At 39.9% G+C, this 19770-nt stretch overlaps 1 protein-coding gene across 1 annotated transcript in view; it reads left to right on the top strand.

The window, feature by feature from the left end:
- LOC132825712 (cilia- and flagella-associated protein 157-like) overlaps positions 1-13351 on the top strand; it is a 35868-nt gene extending 22517 nt beyond the window's left edge. Inside the window, exons 7-9 of the mRNA XM_060841122.1 lie at positions 3810-4024; positions 6191-6392; positions 13183-13351. Of these exons, the coding sequence (XP_060697105.1) occupies positions 3810-4024; positions 6191-6392; positions 13183-13281 (516 nt within the window). The 3' untranslated portion in view covers positions 13282-13351. The remainder of the gene's footprint in view (positions 1-3809; positions 4025-6190; positions 6393-13182) is intronic.
- The last annotated feature ends 6419 nt before the right edge of the window (positions 13352-19770 follow it).

Here is a 19770-nt window from a genome sequence, read left to right as displayed (position 1 = left end):
ACAATATTACCAAAGAGCTGCATTATAGAAAAGGGCTATTTGGCCCATTGTGTCTATCTTGACCCTCTGAAGGAGCCATTTCTCTTGTGCTATCCCCTGCTTTCTTTTTGCCAGTCTGCACATTCATCCTTTAACAGATAATAATCCAATTCCCCTTTGAATGCATTAATTGCGCCTGTCTCCATCTGTAATTATTGGAACCAAGGCCAGGTGGATCTCATTGACAATGAGATTCTTGATTGGGGTCATTAACCTGGGTCAATCAGGGAGCCCTGGGCGACACATATAAAAAGGACATTCAGACAGTCTCCTCAGTCTAGGGACTAACTTTGAGTAGGCTGGTTACAGCCCATGTACAGTGCAAAGATAAATAAAGGGTGACTTGGTGATGCGATACCAGCCTCTGTGCAATACTTTTGGCATCACACAGCAAGACAGTGCATTCTAGATCCTAACCACTTCCCACACAAAGATTTTCCTCAAGTTGCCATTGCTACCTTTGCCATTCACCTTCAAGGCTCTTGGTTCTTCTCCCAATGAGATGTTTCTGTCTATCTATACTGTCTAGACCTCTCAATTTTACACACATCTCCTCTCAACCTCACCTTGTCCAAGGAGAACAGCCACAACCGCTCCGTTCTCTGTAACTGAAGTTCTTCATCCTTGAACCATTCCCAATAATAATTATCTACACCTTCTGTAATGCTTTCACATTCTTCCTTCTAGTGTGGTGCCTGGAACTGGATGCAGTAATCTAATTGAGGCTGAAGCAACATTTTATATGTGTTTAGTATAATTTGTACTCTCTTCTACTATTCATAAAACCCTGGATGCTGTGCCCAGAATTTCTTAATGACAAAGAATAAACTTTCTCTCATTATTCTTAGTGTCTTAGACGGAACTTAAAAGAAGCTCATGCTTTGAGGGTGAAAACGTTTTTCCTGTCCATAGACAATGAAACCCTAGTAGTTGTAGATATCGTGTTTCAGTTGTGTTTTGACATACCTCTGTAGCAAATGGGATCTGAACCTCCTGGCCCAGAGGTAGGGTCATTGCCGTTGAGCTACAAAGCTTGATACCTAATAGGTGTATTCAGCGATAAATTTTGTGAAATGAGCTTTCTCTGCTATTTCATATCACTGTATGCAGAATCCAGTTTGTTGTCTTCACACTGGTGTTACAGTTCTCTATTGAGTTCCTTTTGTGCGAGCTGTCTTCCTTATTGAGTGGCAAGGAACCATTACTGGGCAGGTAAATGCTAACAGACAGATACCTTTATTTTCTGAGCTAGTAGCAGATATATCATGAGGTGCGTTTGTTGAGGACCTTCTTCAAAAAATTTTTTTTGATATATTGTTTTAGCCCAAACAATCCTGACTGGTTTTCAGTTCTTTGCTTCACTCTGACTGTTTATGTGAAGAGTTATAAGGGGTTTTCTGAGAGTATTCTCTCTGATAAGCTTCATCAGAGGCCCACATTCTACAGTTTATAAAAAAGGTACTATGCCACCTTTATGTTTGCTTTTTCATTTTAAAACAGTATGTGTAAGCTTAGCTATTTCACATTTTCCCTGTTTTCTTGACTGTGATAGTTCAATCAGAAATAATGTTAACCGTAAACTTTTAAGATTCAGCTCTCTGGTTCTGGGTTCTCCGAAAATATGAACACCTTCTCTGGATCTACTCTTTCAAATCCAGAATTTAATTGAATGTTTTTTTATTCCCCCGCCCCGCCAACTTCTGTACCCAAGAAGCATTCTTCTTGCGTCTTGTCCTTATCATTTAATCCTTTACACCCTGGTGAAATTGTTCTCTGGATATTTTTCAAAGAGGAGTAGAGACACACATTCATACAGCACGGAACAGATCCTTTGGTCCAACTGGTCCATGCCAATCAAATTTTCCAAATTAAACTAGTCCCACCTGCCATTGCTTGGCCTATATCCCGCTAAACCATTTCTATTCATGTACCTGTCCAAATGTGTTTTCAGTCCACACATGAGGCACCCTCTTTTGAAATATTGATCCTTAGGTCCTTTTCAAATCTTTCTCCTCTCACCTTAAAAATATGCCCCCTAGTTTTGAAATCCCTCACCTTAGGGAAAAAAATCTTTTGTATTCATCTTGTCTGTGACCTTCATGATATTGTGAATCTCTATAAGGACACCACTCAGCCTCCTACACTCCAATGAAAAAGGTAACAGCCTATCCAGCCTCTCTTCAGAACTCAAACGCTTCAATCCCAGCAACATCCTTGTAAATGTTTATAAACCCTCTCCAATTTAATAATATCTTTCCTGTAGAAGGGCATCCAGAACTGTGCATAGGACTATAAAAGTGGTCTCACCAACATCCTGTACAACCTCAACATGACGTCCTAACTCCTATGCTCAATGATCTGAGCAGTGAAGGCAAGCATGCTAAACACCTCTTAACCACGCTGTCTATTTGTGAAGCAACTTCCAAAAAATTATGTACCTGCACCCCTAGGACTGTCTCTTCTACAACACTACCCAGGGCCCTACTACTAACTATAAGTCCTGCCCTTGTTCATTTTCCAAAATGCAATACCTTGCATTTATCCAAGTTAAACTCCATCTGCCAATGATCAAGGTTCCTTTGTAATCTTAGATTACCTTCTTCACTGCTCCCTGTACCACCCGGTGAAATCCCCAATCTTGCTAACCATGTCTCCTAAATTCTCATCCAAATTGATAAATTGATTGTATAATTGACAAACAACAGTTGACCCCAGCACCAATTCCTGTGGACCACCACTGGTCACAGGCCTCAGTCCAAAAAACAGCCCTCCACTCTCTGTATACTACCATCAAGCCAAATGTTTCTTATGTAATTGGCAAGCTCTCCCTGAATCCCATGTGATCTAACTTTATTAATTAGTCTACAATGCAGAACCTTGTCAAAGGCTTTCCGAAAGAAAGATTTTTCCTCTTTCACTCTAATCTCTAATGTGCCTTTATCTTGGTTTAGTGATTGAACCTGCTCCAAGTCGCTGAGAGGCTCATTGTTGCAACTGATCGGGGCATAAGAGTGATTCATAATTATTTTCCAAATCTGATTTGTTCCACTGCTTATCCTGCTTGTTGATAACTGTGGGCACAAAGCCAAGTTCTTGCACATTCAGGTGCAATTAGGTGAGCTACGACTTGCTATATCATTTTACACATAGGATTTTCTGTTCTGAACCTAGTGATCTGGCACCTTGCCCTTCTTTCCTGGTCTCTATTCCTGTCACAATCATTCTGATAACTCATAAGGTTAATCCCATCCCTCCAGAGAATGGTGATACAACTGGTTCATCCATACTAGTTTAGAAGAAGCAATTTGTATGCATTCTGAAAACACTGCGAATTACAAATATATAATGCTTTAATTTCTTCAGTAGACCACTGACATAATTGCGTTAACTTGCAAACTGTCTAAAATTCTAAATTAATTTCACCAAATTTCTATCATGTGACACTTATCTCCAGGGAATACACATTCAACGAGAAGGTAACCCTGAATTACCGTATTTTAATGATGAATCTTTGTTATATATTTTGTCAGTTAATTTTATTTGCAATCTCAATGTTTTAAATAATTTAAAGATCCATAGATAACTGTTGTCTGATGTCTTTGTTACTCGGTGAAAGATTTACTTGGTACTTCTGGCGAATATTCTAGTCAGGGCATTTATCCCACTATTCTGACTTTGAAACCACAGATGTTCTCATAAGAACATTTCTAGCGTTGGGAATTGCTTTATTCTTTAGCATTTTCTGACCCTTTAATATTGTTTCTCTGCAGGACAAAACAGAATGTGCGGAAGAATCCTTCTCCACGACCAGTCAAGAGAAGACAGATTCTGAGCTGCTGCTATATGCTCAGCGGAGCCAAATGATGCAGAAATTGCTGCTTTTACTAAACAGTGCAGCCATACTTGGACTTGGGCCTTCACTGGGGGAGTTCATTAAAGACAAGCTACCTCCCCTGGAAGAGAAACCTCCAAGTCTTCAAGTGAGGTATGTCAAATGACGAGTAAATGAGTGATAGCATTTACTCGCTAGAATTTGCTGCCCACATTTTTGTTCTTATAAACAAATGTAATTTCCATGTTGAATTATCATTTTAAAACTGTTAACCAAAAGAACTATGGATGCTGTAAAAATAACTGGAAAAGCTCAGCAGGTCTGGCAGCACCTGTGGAGAGAGATCAGAGTTAACGTTTTGGGTTGAGTGACTCTTCCTCAGAACCTTTTCAGCAATTTCTGTTTTTGATTTTTAAAATGTAGTTCCTTCTCATTTTCCTTCTTGCCTTGAATCTCCCAGATCATGCTGGGTTTGACCATGATACACACTGAGTTTCAGCAGTCTTACCTTGATCTGGAAAAGCAAACTGGCCTCACTTGCCTTTTCACATAGTTTTTAGCAAGAATTATCAGTTTGTTATGAACTGAAACTTTGGATGATGTTACAGTATTTGAAAGCTTCTGAACTCAGAGTTACTGACAGTAGTTGTAGCAGTCTAGCCCTACTTCAGTTTTAATCGGCTGGTTTAACACAGGAATTAAGACATTTGATTTCACTTTGGGTAGTAACTATGCCAGATGAGATATTAGAGAATACACAAGTGCAATCATTTAAAAACAAAATCAACTTTGTATATTTTAATTGCTGATTGCTGATTTAAGGAACAAGTACAGTCTTCCAGTTTACAATGAGATTTTATTATTCAAGCATATAAAATTAAAAATTATTCCTCTGAATTATTCCTTTGAAACTTGCAGCAAACATGGAATGCGCACACACACAGACACACACACACACACTCTGTTAAAGACAAAAATCCAGAGGTTGCACTCAGTGACTATACTCTTATAAAGTGCACTATTACAGATCCCTCTGAATGCAATCAACTGGAAATCACTGAATTGATGAGAACATCTGCTGTTATTTTCTTGGTCTCATTGTAAAAAAAAACCTTGAAAAAGTTGCAGCTCATAGGATAACTGGATTCTTAAAGATGTGCTAATTTCATAACTCCTGCTAAATATCCTCATTGTCCCTGGAAGAGTAACTGTATATTAGTTGAATATTCCATTTCTTTATATTGATGAGAAATTAGCTATTTTGAAAAAATATTTGTTTGCGTGTTAACTTTTATCTTAATCTTATTTATTAACTCTAATCATTTAATTTATATTTCTAAAATTTAAGATTTTGTGTAAAAAGAATTTTGATCTTTCTGTTTTGGTGTCGATGAGAATACTTAGTTGTGGTTAGGTGCATAACCAGGATGATGTCATTACTGCTCATAAATGCCCGGAGATCCCCTTGACTTGATGCCAGATTCAAACTGACATCAGGAAAGAGAGACTCTTGCTACAGAGATTGATACATCTTTGTGTGCCAGTTTCTTCAGAGGTAAGCACTGTTGTTTGGCTGCTGACTGTGAACTTCATCCTCCACTGTGTTAGCCTTCCAGCTCAGCAGTTGAAGACCTATCTGAGTTAATTATTGCTGGTCATTGGAGTCTTTGACTTGATAAAGTTTGTTTATCATTGTCAATTTTCTGTTTCCCTTCTTGAAGTCGATGATATATATTGGGTTACTGTTCTATGGATAAAGGGATCTGTCCTCTGCTTAAGTCATTCTAGACCCGAGTGAGTGATGGGGAGATATAACTTAAATAGCTGGACAGGAAACCCATAGGACCAAGTGAAACACTGCCATTTCACCACCCCCCCCTTATTTTATCCATTTAAAATCCATGTCACACAAACAAGCACTGAATCAGCCTGGTCACTTTTTTTTAAACTGAGTGTTAGGTATGTGTTGGGTTGAATTTACTCCTGTGTTAGGAGGTTCGTTAGCCAAGGAATCCCAGAATTTGAAATCCTGTCTCACCCACTTACCAAAGAGGGCTGAGCCCAAGGGTCTTATATAAAGTACTGTCCCAGCTTAGATTAGCTAACTCAGCACTGAATGGGAATCAAATCCAAGGTGTTCTGGCTTTTTTGACTCAGTGTATTATCAAATGTTTCCTGTATCGACCTGATATTAGTGACAGCTTTGTAGCTCTGTCAGGCATCTTGTTTGTGGCTGGCAGCAAATTATATATATATGATCATGACACTGCCAGTAACAATTCCTTTTCCCTTAACCCACCAATCCCCTTCTTTCTACAGGCATGCTTTAGCTTCTGATGCCATCAAAGGACCAGGCATTCTGCCGCATTATAAAGTAGGTGATCTGGGTCTCGTGCCAAGGCCCAAGCAAATGTCTTCCAGTGTCGCTGACAAAGTGGGCCAGCTGTCAAAGACAACGCGTTTGGGTTTGCTCAGACCATTTGCCAATTCAGCACCGACTGAAGTGACTTATTTACCGACGGTAAATCTCCAAAATAGATGTGCCATGTTTTCTAGATTCATATGACAGTAACCTTTCACATTTGCGGTACAGGTTCAGTTTCAGCCTGTATCAATGGCAGAATAATTGTGTCTTGCAGCTCCAAGGGCTGAGCATGAAATAATGTTTTGGGAAATAAGGATGAAATTGCCGATTTTGTAGTTACAGTCTTCCAATTCTCTGTGATTATAGACTTGGTGTCAAAGGATTGAAGGATTACACATGCTACCCCTCTGTTTGAGAATGGGGAGCGATATAAAACCAGCAGCCTCAGGCTCAGTGGGTGGTGCAAAAGCTTGATAGTGATCCAGGGTAAAATTAATTGACATTGTGAAAAGTATGAGCTGATTAATGGTTGACAACATAGATTTCGTAAAGGCAAAATTGATTAACTTGATTGAGCTTTCCAATACAATAACACAAGGTTAATGAGGTACTACAGTAGATTCTGTTTGTGTAGACTTTCAAAAGACATATTAAGTACCAGATGACAGCCACATTAGTAAACTTGAGGCCCATTTGTTTAAAGGACCGTGGTAACATGGAAACAAAATTTGCTGAGGAACAGTAAACAGAGTAGTAGTAAACAGTTACTTTCCTGATTGGAGGAAAGAATATAGTAGTGTTCCCTAGTTGTTGGTATTTGAGTATATTCAGTCATTGATCTCAGCATGGGGAATGCAGTGGTGCATCCAGAATTTGGCATCCCCTGGCAACAGGCCTGAATTTCACAGATTGCTCCAAGATATGACCTCCAATCTTGAAGGTTGTGGTGCCACAGTTGGTCTATGCAACAGCTTGAGAGGATCAAGGCAATGAAGACCGGATGACATAATGGTTCTTCCATTATCATGGGCAACAGAACATTGATGATGTAAAAACAATGACTGCAGATGCTGGAAACCAGATTCTGGATCAGTGGTGCTGGAAGAGCACAGCAGTTCAGGCAGCATCCAAGGAGCAGCGAAATCGACGTTTCAGGCAAAAGCCCTTCATCAGGAATAAAGCCCGAAACGTTGATTTCGCTGCTCCTTGGATGCTGCCTGAACTGCTGTGCTCTTCCAGCACCACTAATCCAGAACATTGATGATGTCAGTCACTACCCCTTACCAGGAAACAACATCCACAGGGGAAGTGATGAGGTGTTTGATGGCCACAACAGTCTTTCACATGGTCTGGGTATTCAAATCCATCAACACAACTCTTGATGTCCATTGCAGTACCAATTGAATCTGTGAAGCAAGACATGCAAGGGAATAACAAAGTGGATGTCTTTTACCAGCACTGCCTATGTAAGGTTCAGGGCATCACTGGAGCAACAATGTCCCCAATGAAGAAATGCTACATGGGACTGGTCATGGGCATTTACAGGACATTGTGACAGAGAGATGACTGGACTGGCAGGGCAATTATTTTGCCTCCTAGATGTACATCCAGCCACAGTATTTGTTGAATGGACACCATCAGTTGGGAAGAGAAGATGGGGTCGGCCAAAGAAAACTCAGTGAAGCACTTTTAAGCAGGATGCCAAGAGTGGGACCTGGAGTGAAATAGACCAACAAACCAGTGGTGGAGGAAGTTTTGGGTATACAGGGTGTAATACTAATGTTTGTAGATAATGCAAAACCCAAAAGTAGTAAATGGTAAGATGAATAATAACAGATTTCAGGAGGACACAGACTGTTAAAATGATGGATTAAATTCAAAGCAGGGAAATGATGCATGAGGAAAGAATGAGGAGCAGCAATACGAAATGAATGAGACAATGTTAGAGGGAGAGGAGAAGCTGTGGGTGCATGTTCACCATACTTTGAATGTATTGAAGTTAAGGCTGTTTTGGGAAATGGGATTCTTGGCTTTATTAATTAAAAGGATTAGAAAACAAAACCAAGGAAATCGCGTTAAACCTGTTTAAAACACTCTTCAGACCTTCACCAAATATTGCATTCAATTCTTGCTACCATCCTTTAGGAAGGATGAATGGGGAAGGTGCAGGAGAGATTTACTGAAATGCTACCAGGGTGAGGGATGGAACAATTCTACAAAGATTGGTATCCTGTCACCAAGTCATCCTTTATTTACAAATGAACAGTCCTCGACTATAGTACTGCCACATACAGAGTCAGGTACCATGATTCCTGATGAAGGACTTTTGCCCGAAATGTCGATTTCGCTGCACTTTGGATGCTGCCTGAACTGCTGTGCTCTTCCAGCACCACTAATCCAGAGAGTGTCAGTATACCTGATACTCCGTGTTTTTAGAGTCATACAGCACAGAGACAGAGCCTTCAGTCCAACTCATCCATGCCAACCAAGTTTCCCAAACTAAACTAGTCCCACTTGCTTGTGTTTGGCCCATATCCCTCTGAACATTTCCTATTCATGTATGTGTCCAAATATTTATAGAATGTTGCAACCATACCTGCATCTAGCACTTCTTTTGGCAGTTCATTCCACATACACACCACCCTGTATGTGAAAAACTTGCCCCTCAAGTCCTTTTTAAATCCTTTTCCTCTTACCTTAAAAACAAGCTCTCTTAGTTTGAACTCCCCCACCCTAGGGAAAAGACCTTTGTTATCATCTTATCCATGACTGGATCTCTGTTTAAACACTAAATTGTGAGCTGAAAATGTGTTGCTGGAAAAGCGCAGCAGATCAGGCAGCATCCAAGGAGCAGGAGAGTCGATGTTTCGGGCATGAGCCCTTCTTCAGGAATCACTAAATTGTGAGACAAGCAAAGATGCTGCCATCATAAGCGTAATTGTGGAATTTTTTATGGAAATAGTAAGGTAATAATAACATTATTGGACCAGCAAATCAGTGACCTGGACTAAATCTGGCAGTACAAGTTCAATTCTCACTTTGACAATTGTCAACATTTAAATAAATAAAATCTGGAATAAATGACATCTCACTAGTATCCTTACATACGGACGAGGAAGGACACCACTTCGACTGGGACAACACATCCATCTTAGGACAGGCCAAACAGTGACATGCACCAGAATTCCTAGAAGCATGGCATTCCAGCCGGAACTCCATCATCAAACACATTGACTTGGATCCCATTTACCTGAGAAAAATAACAGGAAATGACATCACCATAGAAAATGATGCACCACAGGAAATGACTTCACCAGCCCACAGAAACTCAAACATATAAGTAGAAAGCGGGCTACACCACCAGTGCTTCATTTGGAGGCTCACTGAAGATGTTACCGCGTATGATGGCGAAACATCTGAAAACAAAGCTTCCAGCTCAGCAAGCAAACCTACATCCATAAATGACATTTTGAACAGTGGCTGTTAATTTGATCCAATCAGGGAACTCATAATCTATAGTCCAGGTGGCTGACCTTGTTACAAATACAACAAAGGGCAGTTAGGTACTGTGATTGGAGAAGCTGAGTTGTTTTCCTTAGAGAGGAGAGGGTTAGGAAGAGTAAAAGCTAAAAAGATGCTGGAAATACTTAGCAGGTCAGGCAGCATCTGTGGAGAGGAACAGCGTTATTATTTCAGGTAGGTGACCTGAATCAAGCTAGGATAAAGAGAGATTTGATAGAGCTGTTCAAAATCACAAATAGTTTTGATGGAGAAAATAAGCTGTTTCCAGTGCCGGATAGGTCAGAACCTGAGAATGCAGATTGAAAATGTCTCATGTGAGAAAAAAGGGGCATGAGGAAACACTCTGCATGCCATGATCTGGAAGAATGGTCTAACTCTCTAAAGGGAATTAGATACATACTTAAAATAAAAACATTTATTTACAATGCTATAAGAGAAGAACGTGGTTGGAGAGGAGAATATTTAGATAGCAGATTTAGGTTTATGGTCTCTTTCTTGGTGCTGTATCATTGTATAGCTCTAAAGAACATGTGGGTCTACAGCACAACACTGCCTCTCAATCTCAGTAAGTGACAGTGCCGAGTGGCTATTATGGGAAATATAAAGATATCATACTGGTGCAGTCGAATGTGCTTGGAATTAAACTGCAATATTTAACTATACTCTGCATTTGACTGTGTTAAACCTTACCTTGGTGCTTTATTCAGACAAAGGAAGTCTGAAATGGAAAAAGGTGCGTCCTCCAGCACCATAATTCATTAAGCTAAAAGCTTTTCTAGAACTCTGTACGAACTTAAAATAACCTGGAATTTGTTGCAATGATTTGATTTTAAAAATTGTTCATTGTAACCTTTAGTCTTCCAAATGCTGTACTTTGCATCATTTAATCACTACATCTTCCTGATTCATCTCATTCTCTCCAAGTCTTTTATCCTCCCTTCATTGCCAATTTTCTGTCCTCTCTCTTTCTCTTGTTGAGCCATTGTCTCTTTAATAGGATAGGCAGTAGTGTTGTGATATTGTCACTGGACTTGGATTTGAGAGCGCAGCAGGTCAGGCAGCATCCAAGGAGCAGGAGAATCGACGTTTCGGGCATGAGCCCTTCTTCAGGAAACGTCGGGCTCAAGCCCGAAATGTCGATTCTCCTGCTCCTTGGATGCTGCCTGACCTGCTGCGCTTTTCCAGCAACACATTTTCAGCTCTGATCTCCAGCATCTGCAGTCCTCACTTTCGCCTTGTATTTGAGAGGCCTGGACTATTGGTCTGAGAGAGCCTGGATCAAATCCAACCAGAGTAAATGCAATGAATACTAAATCTGAAATATGAAGCAAATCTCCATAATGGTGCCATGCAACTACCAGTGATTAATGTAAAAACCCATTTAATGCCCAGTAGGGAAGGAAATCTGCTGTCCATACCTGGTCTGGTCCACATAGGAGTCTGACAGTAACATGAACATATGAACCCAGAACAGGCTATTCAGCCTTTAGGACAGCTCCATCATCTAATGTTTGTGTTTTGAATTCCATATTATCATCTGCCTCCAATAATTTTCAATTCCCTTGTCTAACAAGAATGTCTCCACCTCCAGTTTATTAAAATATTTTTAAAATATAGTTTCCACTACTTCTGAGGCACAAGGTTCCAGATTCATACAACTGTCTAGGAGGAAAGAAAATTCTCGTATCTCAGTCCTAAAAAGCTAAGCCCTAATTTCAATACAGTCTCCTATTGTTCTGGACTTGGCCACAAGAGGAAACATCTTTTTCACATCCACCTTGTCAAGATCATTCAGGATCTTGAATCTTTTAACCAAATCGTCCCTCTCCCTTCTAAACTCTAGTGGAAATGCCCAACCTGTCAAATCTCTTCTCAAGGACAACTGAATAAACATTCTGTGAACTGTCTCCGGTGCATTTACATACTTCAGTACATAGAGACCAAAGCTTACACCCATTAGTCGATATGTGGTTTCACCACAGCCCTGTATAACTGAAGTACAACATTTAAAGTACTGTTCAATTCTTCTCAAAATAAAGGCTACCATCCTGTCAACCTTCTTGATTACATGCTGTCCCTGCATGCTAATATTTTTTAACTTAAGAGCTAGAATACCTTCATCGCTCTGCACCTTGGATTTCCATTCTCTGTTCAAGTAATACTCTGTTTTTCATGCTTCCTGCCAAAGTGAACGACCTCACATTTTCTCACATTAGACTTCATTACCAGATTTTTGCCCATTTGTTCAACCAGTCAATATTCTCTGCAAGCTCATTTCTTCACAACAAACCTTTCTACCTATCTTTGTGTCATCTGCAAATTTAGCTACCATGCCTTCAATCCCATCATCTAAGTTATTGACATTAAAAAGTACAGACACCTTTTGGACTGCACTTGTCACATCCTGCCAGTCAGACAAAGACCCATTCATGCACACACTTTTGTTTCTGCCATCCAGCCATCTAGCCATGTTAATATGCTACTCCTTATACCCTTGAGCTTTCATTTGTCACAATAGATTTGATAAGGTGCCAAATCAAAGGTTAAACATGGTAAATCTACAGGCTCTCCTTGATCCATGGCATACGTTACTCCTTCAGATAAATCTAATACATTGGTTAAGCATGATATTCTCCTTTGCAAAAACATGCTCTTATCAGTTACTTCAAGCTTTTCTAATTAGGCAGCCACAACCTTTTCAATGATCGATTCTAACAATTTTGCCACAACAAATATCAAGCTAATTGGCCTATAGTTTCTTGGTTTTTGCCTTCCTCCCTACTTGAATAGAGGGATTATATTGTTACTTCTTATTCTGATGGAACCTTTCCTGAATCTAAGGAATTTTAGAAAATTAACACCAACATTTCCTCATTAGACACCTCTTTTAAGACGCAGTGGTGAAGCCCACATGGTTGACTCTTAATTACTCTTGAATGAGTGGTTTGCTAGAGTTAATTCAGGCAATTAAGGGTGGGGAACCAATGCTACCTTGCTGCTGACACCCACATCTCAAAACAAAACTCACTTTATCCAGATTCACACTCTGACTGAGAGACTGACTAATGCAGAAGCCTGTCCACACTCTGTTACTATATGAGAAATTGATTTAGAATACATTAATCCCACCTCATTAAAGAATACCACATTGTGGCATGCAGAATCAGAAACACAATGAGACATCTCACTCACTACCATGAGAGCTAGCCCTAATAGCTGACCAAGAAGCCTTTAAGCTTGAGAAGTTACAGATAGTGATGGGATGGGTTGGGGTGATTTTCAGTCCTCAGCCTCGGCGACAGTGATGTCCTGGACTGAGGGACTTTGCTTTTCATCATGATTTTTCAACATAATATTTCTTCTCCTCGACCCCCCCCCCCCCCCCACCCCCCACCCCCCCACCCCCCCACCCTGTTATTTCTAGGATCCAGCTCCTGCAGATCAGGGAGTGCAGGCCTCGATTCTGCCCAAAATTGCTGTGGCGTGCTGCCTTCAAGACCAAGTTTGCGACCAAACTACTTAGACATCTGTGATCATCGGTACTTTTTACAGCTAAACTCAATTATTAAATAGTGATCTTACTGAATTTGTTATTTGTCCATGATTTAGATCATTGAAAATAATTAATAAAATTGCACTTTATAACTAAAAGAATTGTTCACTCTTGTGATCTTTGAGGCAATAGTTACAGTGATTGACTTTAAGGAATTTATTCAAATTGTAAGCTAGAAGTCAGCCATTCATTCTTTTGGGGTCTCTTATTTCATTGTACATTGCCTTTTCTACAAGCAACCCATCATCGACCCTACGCTAGATTGTAGAAGTGCCTTTTGAAGTCAAAGTTAAACCTCCCTGCCTTGCAGAATCTTGGAAGATGGGTGTTTAAGATGTCTCAGTGATGGTGTGATTCTGCTGTGGCAACATTTCCAATCTTGAGAGTAATTAAGGGTGGGGAACCAATGCTACCTTGCTGCTGACACCAACATCTCTCAAAAAAAACTCACTTTGTCCAGATTCACACTCTGACTGAGAGACTGACTAATGTAGAAGTCTGTCCACACTCTGTTACTATATGAGAAATTGATTTAGAATACATTAATCCCGCCTCATTTCCAATTGGCGGCACGGTGGCACAGTGGTTAGCACTGCTGCCTCACAGCGCCTGAGACCCGGGTTCAATTCCCGACTCCCCGTGTCTGCGTGGGTTTCCTCCGGGTGCTCCGGTTTCCTTCCACAGTCCTAAGATGTGAGGGTCAGGTGAATTGGCCATGCTAAATTGCCCATAGTGTTAGGTAAGGGTAAATGTAGGGGTATGGGTGGGTTGCGCTTCGGCGGGTCGGTGTGGACTTGTTGGGCCGAAGGGCCTGTTTCCACACTGTAAGTAATCCAATCTAATCTAATCTAATCTAAACCTTTTCTGAGCCAAATCGGGAGTCACCTATTGGAAGCCAATGGATGCCTCTTTTAATATACAAGTTCATGCTCTGATATTGTTCATCCCTGACTGCCATTTTAATTGGAGACTTGCATTGTACAATCTAACCTAGCAGCAAGAGAGACCATGGTCAAAAGAGGAATGTGTTTTATTTTAATATCCTGGTTGGACCGGCTGATAGCAGAGTGCTTCTTTAGATCCCACATGGGCTCCATACAGTTCTTTTACTGAGCTTGCCATTTCATCTGTTCTTTCTGCACTCCCTCCAGCCTACTTAATGTCAGGAGCCATTCCTTCCTGTCATAACCTCCTAAATTTATTCAGCATTTCTAAAATAGTGAAATGTCCAAAGTTGTTTCAGAAAGACGTAAGCTGATAGCACAGAGAGGTCTGCATCATCAGTTTAGAAAACACCAGCATCTGTCCTTTTAATTCCCACTAATTTTACCCCTATCCTGAATGTGTTGCTACCAGCTGCATACAGTTCCACATTCAGGAATCCACTGTTTACTTGCCAACTCAAAACTGAATGTACAGGAATCGCAAGCTAAACTCAATTCTTTTTTCAATCTCTATACATAGTGGTAAGGGTGCTGCTGGAACTGAACTCAGGATTTCCAAGCTGAAGATAAATAAAATCAAGATATTCCAGCTATCAATTCAGAAGAGGTTAGCCATGATTTTTAAGGAGTGAATTGGGAAGTTGGCTTTAATGAACAATTGTATACATTAGGCATTTGGATGTAAGTTTGCTCGCTGAGCTGGAAGATTTGTTTTCAGATGTTTCATCACCATACTTACCTGGTATGGTGACGAAATGTCTGAAAACAAAGCTTCCACCTCAGCAAACAAACTTAAATCTAGAACCTCAATCGGAGTTACAAATCTTCTCAAAACCCACTAACATGAGGTATGTTCTGAAAGGAAAGGAGATGGGTAGAAAGGTAGCATAATGGCGGCTTATATTTCTTTAACAGAACACTATTTCAACGTGCCTCCACACACACTGCAGCACAGAGGGAATACAAAGAGCAGAGGAAAAATCACCTTTTCAAAGTATTCAATAAGAACAGGTACCCAATGAACACAGTCTGCCAATTTCTCAGCAACAAACCCAAACAAGCAGACAAAATGCGCCCAGAAACCCTAGCCACTCTCCCCTACATCAAAGACATCTTGAAAATGACAGCCAGACTACTCAGACCCCTTGACATCATGGTAGCCCACAAACCCACCAACACACTAAAACAGCAGCTAACAAACTTAAAAGACCCTATACAGACAACAAGCAAATTGAACGTCATTTACAAAATACCTTGCAAGAACTGTAACAAACACTAAATTGGGCAAACAGGCAGAAAACTAGCCAGCAGGATACATGAACATCAACTAGCCATAAAAAGACATGACCCTCTATCACTAATATCCTTACGTACAGATGAAGAAGGACATCACTTTGACTGGGTCAACACATCTATCCTAGGACATGCTAAACAGAGATACACATGGGAATTCCTAGAAGCATGGCATTCCAACTGGAATTCTTATCAACCCCATCTACCACCCTGTAAGAAAAAGAACAGGAAATTACATCAACCACCTTAAGAAGCCAAGACACATAAATAGAAAGCAGGACATAACACCAGCTCTTCACTGGAGGCCCACTGATGATGTTACCTAGTATGGTGACGAAATGTCTGAAAATGAACCTTCCAGCTCAGTGAGCAAACCAACATCCAGAACCTCAACCTGAGATATAAATCTTCTCGTTGGCTGCTATTATGTTGGTAATAGGATTAGATCATTTAGAACCTGAGCAGGAGGACACAGCCTGATTAGTTTTGAATTTAACTAGTCTATTAATCAGTGGAAAGCATATTTCATTGAGAAACCTATGGAAGATGGTGGAGACACTTTGTGTTCATTCATTGAAATGAAAATTACACAGATTTATTTCAGGCAGTAATATTTTGGAGTATAGTACATGAATAGTTTTAAACATGATGTAGAAACTGTAGCAATTTGAGAACAGATAACTTCAGATCTATCAAATAAAACCAGAAAGCGTTTTAAATGTAGATCTGGCAGCATTTTGTTTAATATAGCACTAGACCTATGTTTCTCAAAGCATTTCCATAGCTAGAAGTTTTCTCGTGTTATATTAGTTCATAGAAAATAACTGCCATTGTTAGTCAATTCCATTTCTGTTGTGTCAGTGATTATCGCTGATAGAAGGCAAATTAGATAGATCTAGAGCTTTTTTTCAATCAATCACTTCTCTATGTTGAGATGTATCTGGTAGCTCTATTTTATAGAAGCATTCATGTATGGATATTGGACTACACTAGGATCTGGGTCAATTTTGTTGCCTTGTAATTTATTATGAAGGTTTCCCATATTACTACCTTTGAATTTTGAGGGTTTATACAAAAATGCTTAATTTCAAGTTCTGTGCAATTTTTAAAAATGTCACTTTGAACATTGGAACATTTTTTAACATGGCATATATTGGCAACCACATAGTTTCAGCCCATTGCTAGATTTATTTACAGGAGGTCACTTCCCTAGGTTTATGACTCTAGTTTTCTAGCAGTCATATGAGTCATACAGCACGGAAACAGACTCTTTGGTCCAACTCATTTGTGCCGACCAGATATCCTAAGCTGCTCTTGTCCCATTTGCCTGCATTGGGCCCATATCCCTCTAAACCCTTCCTATTCATGTACCCATCCAGAATATTGTAATTGTACCCACCTCTGCCGCTTGTTCCATGCACACACCCTCTGTATGAGAAAATTGCTCCTTCGACGCCTTCTAATTCTTTGCCCTCTCATTTTAAACCCATTTTGAACTTCCCTACCATGGGAAAATGATCTTGGCTATTCACCCAATCTATACCCCTTGTGATGTTATAAACCTTTCTAAGTCCTCAGTGCTCCAGACAAAAAAGGGACCTTCTAGTGAGTGCCAGAGTGCCATACTGACAGGATCTGAACACCTAACTCTTATCCTATTTTGCCATTAAGAACTAACAGTGTTATGAAGATGTGGGGTATATTGTACCTTTAAGAGAGTTAAAAACTACTAGTGACGGCACCAAGTGTTCTCAATAAGATACAATGTAACATGTGCTCCAGCTACTGGGGTAGCTAGGGGTAACTGGTTGCCTGGAAATGACAAAGCAGACTCAAATTAGGCCAATCAATTTAAATTATACCCCAAAAACTACCAAATTCCAATCCAGTTTGAATTTAGTATATTGACCATCTTTGAATTGCCAATGACACAATCTGATGCTTTGGGGGTATAAAACCTGGGAAAATTGAGCAGTTGGGAGGGGAGCTGCCAAGCCAGCATGTAGAGACTGCCCAGAAAATAGCTCTCTTAAAGGTACCTTTATCGATCAGTAACCTGTGAAGCAGAATCCCCCAAGAAGAAGAAAAGAAGACCGGAATTCAGAGAAAACTGCAAGTTGCCTGGTTTTGAGATAAGACATTTTGTTTTGTAAATTTTAATCAGGTGTTTTATCTGACTAGTGTTATAGAATGGAAGATAAAAGATAGGTTAGAGGAAGGAGTTATAAAAAGTTATTAGTTAATTTATTCTCTGTTATACTTTAAAGTAAAAATTAACAACCTTATTTCTTAAATAGTTCTTGACCTCTCGAATATTCACAGATTGCTGTATGGGATAAATCCTTTCTGTGTTGCTGGTTTACATTAAGCAGGAGAGTTTACCCCATGTCGTAAAAACAGTTATCAAACCTTTTTTTCAATCTTAATCTCTGTAGAGAAATCTGTTTTCTTGTTTTCCTTTACTTAGAATGTATGTTAAAATATTTAAAAGGGATAATTATTTATGCTTTCTTTTTATGAGCTGTATGTGTTAACTAGTTTGCATTTTCATTGAATATGTTTTGTTTTCTAAGCCAACCATAGATAATTGACTAAATTTATATCATGAACAGTGGAGTTGTGGGACTGGAGGGAGACATTGCACTCTGTGTCTCAGTGATAACAAGGTGAATAGTCTTTCAACAACTCCATTCATGTACAAAACGTAGTAACATATAGAAAGCACCTACTCTACTACATGCAGGCAAAGAAAGATTATTGTAAATTCACAAACTAATTTAGCAGATTAAATTTTGAAGGTGGTTTTGGCCATTTCCAGATAAGAAAATTAAATTGAAATGTCACAGAAAATGGAGGTATCTTTAGGAACGTAGGCACCCCAAAAAAATTATTTTCTCTTCCTTACTGCCAGACTCAATGATGTTTAATATTTTAAACAACTGCTTTCTCTATCAGTTGACAGCTTTCCTCATTTGATACGTCGCTGACTATCTCCCCCGACTATTCCAGCTTCTAAACCTTCTATCCAAATTATCCATCAAATAATTAGTGCACTGCTGCAGTGCTTGCATCACTTTGCATTGTTGGACTTGGCTGTAATGTCCCAGTTTATGATGGAGTATCCCACGCTTTGAAATGTGGGGGGCAGGGCCAATGCCACTCATCAAATGTGGCATAATCTTAAAAGATACAAGGAGATTATTACGCAATAGAAGGTTTTTTGAAATTAACTCCAAGTAAGTTGGGCTTGAACTGGCACCCAACTAAGGTGGCTATTGGTTAAGAAATGACTAATTATTGTGGACAAAGTTAAAAATCACACAACACCAGTTTATAGTCCAACAAAGTTTATTTGGAAGCACTAGCTTTCAGAGCGCTGCTCCTTCATCAGATAGACAGCTACCTGACAAAGGAGCAGTGCTCCGAAAGCTAGTGCTTCCAAATAAACCTTGTTGTGTGATTTTTAACTTTGTCCACCCCAGTCCAACACCAGCTCCTCCACATCATAATTATTGTGGGCAGCAATAGCTTTACAGTTCCATAGCCTGGATTCATAATTAAACTAAATTGATGAGTGCTCCTGTCCATTGGTACAATTGTACAGGAAAGACATGAGTTGAAGGCTGCGTGTAATTCAAGATAGCCGACCCAGAAAATACCTATGTAAAAGAGAACACGTTGACACAGTGCTGTCCTTCTGAGTTCAGAAATGCGGTCTGCTGTAGTAAGCGAAGGGAAAGGAGGCGATTTATCTTGCACCAGGCCAAAGGGGGTTTGACCTGCAGGTGCTTGTTGCTAGTGTCTGGGTGAATTATAAGTGAAGCATTTTTTTTAGTTTAATTTTTTTGTGCAGTGAGCATCATTGAAAAGAATTTGGGGAATAGGTAAGATTAAATACTAGTTTGGTAGTACAGAACTTGAAGATTGCTAAAAAAAAGATACATTTGTGGAAATTTTCCATCTTGCTCCCATCAGGAGGAAAGGGGACCATTCTATGCGATAAGAGAATGCTGATTGGTGGGAAGTTGCGGTCCACATGCAAACCAATCAGCATTCTCTTTTCATACAGCAGTATTTCTCCTTTGCCCCTTTACATTCCCTCATCTGTGTCATTGATATAAATTGTAAAAAGTCACAGCATAGGCTACAAGGGGCAGCGCAGTGGTTAGCACTACTGCCTCACAGCGCCAGAGACCTGCGTATTGTGGGCCGCACGGTGGCA

This window comes from Hemiscyllium ocellatum, chromosome 21 (assembly GCF_020745735.1).
Source record: "Hemiscyllium ocellatum isolate sHemOce1 chromosome 21, sHemOce1.pat.X.cur, whole genome shotgun sequence".
Taxonomy (NCBI): domain Eukaryota; kingdom Metazoa; phylum Chordata; class Chondrichthyes; order Orectolobiformes; family Hemiscylliidae; genus Hemiscyllium; species Hemiscyllium ocellatum.
This window is presented reverse-complemented; position numbering and strand designations above follow the sequence as displayed.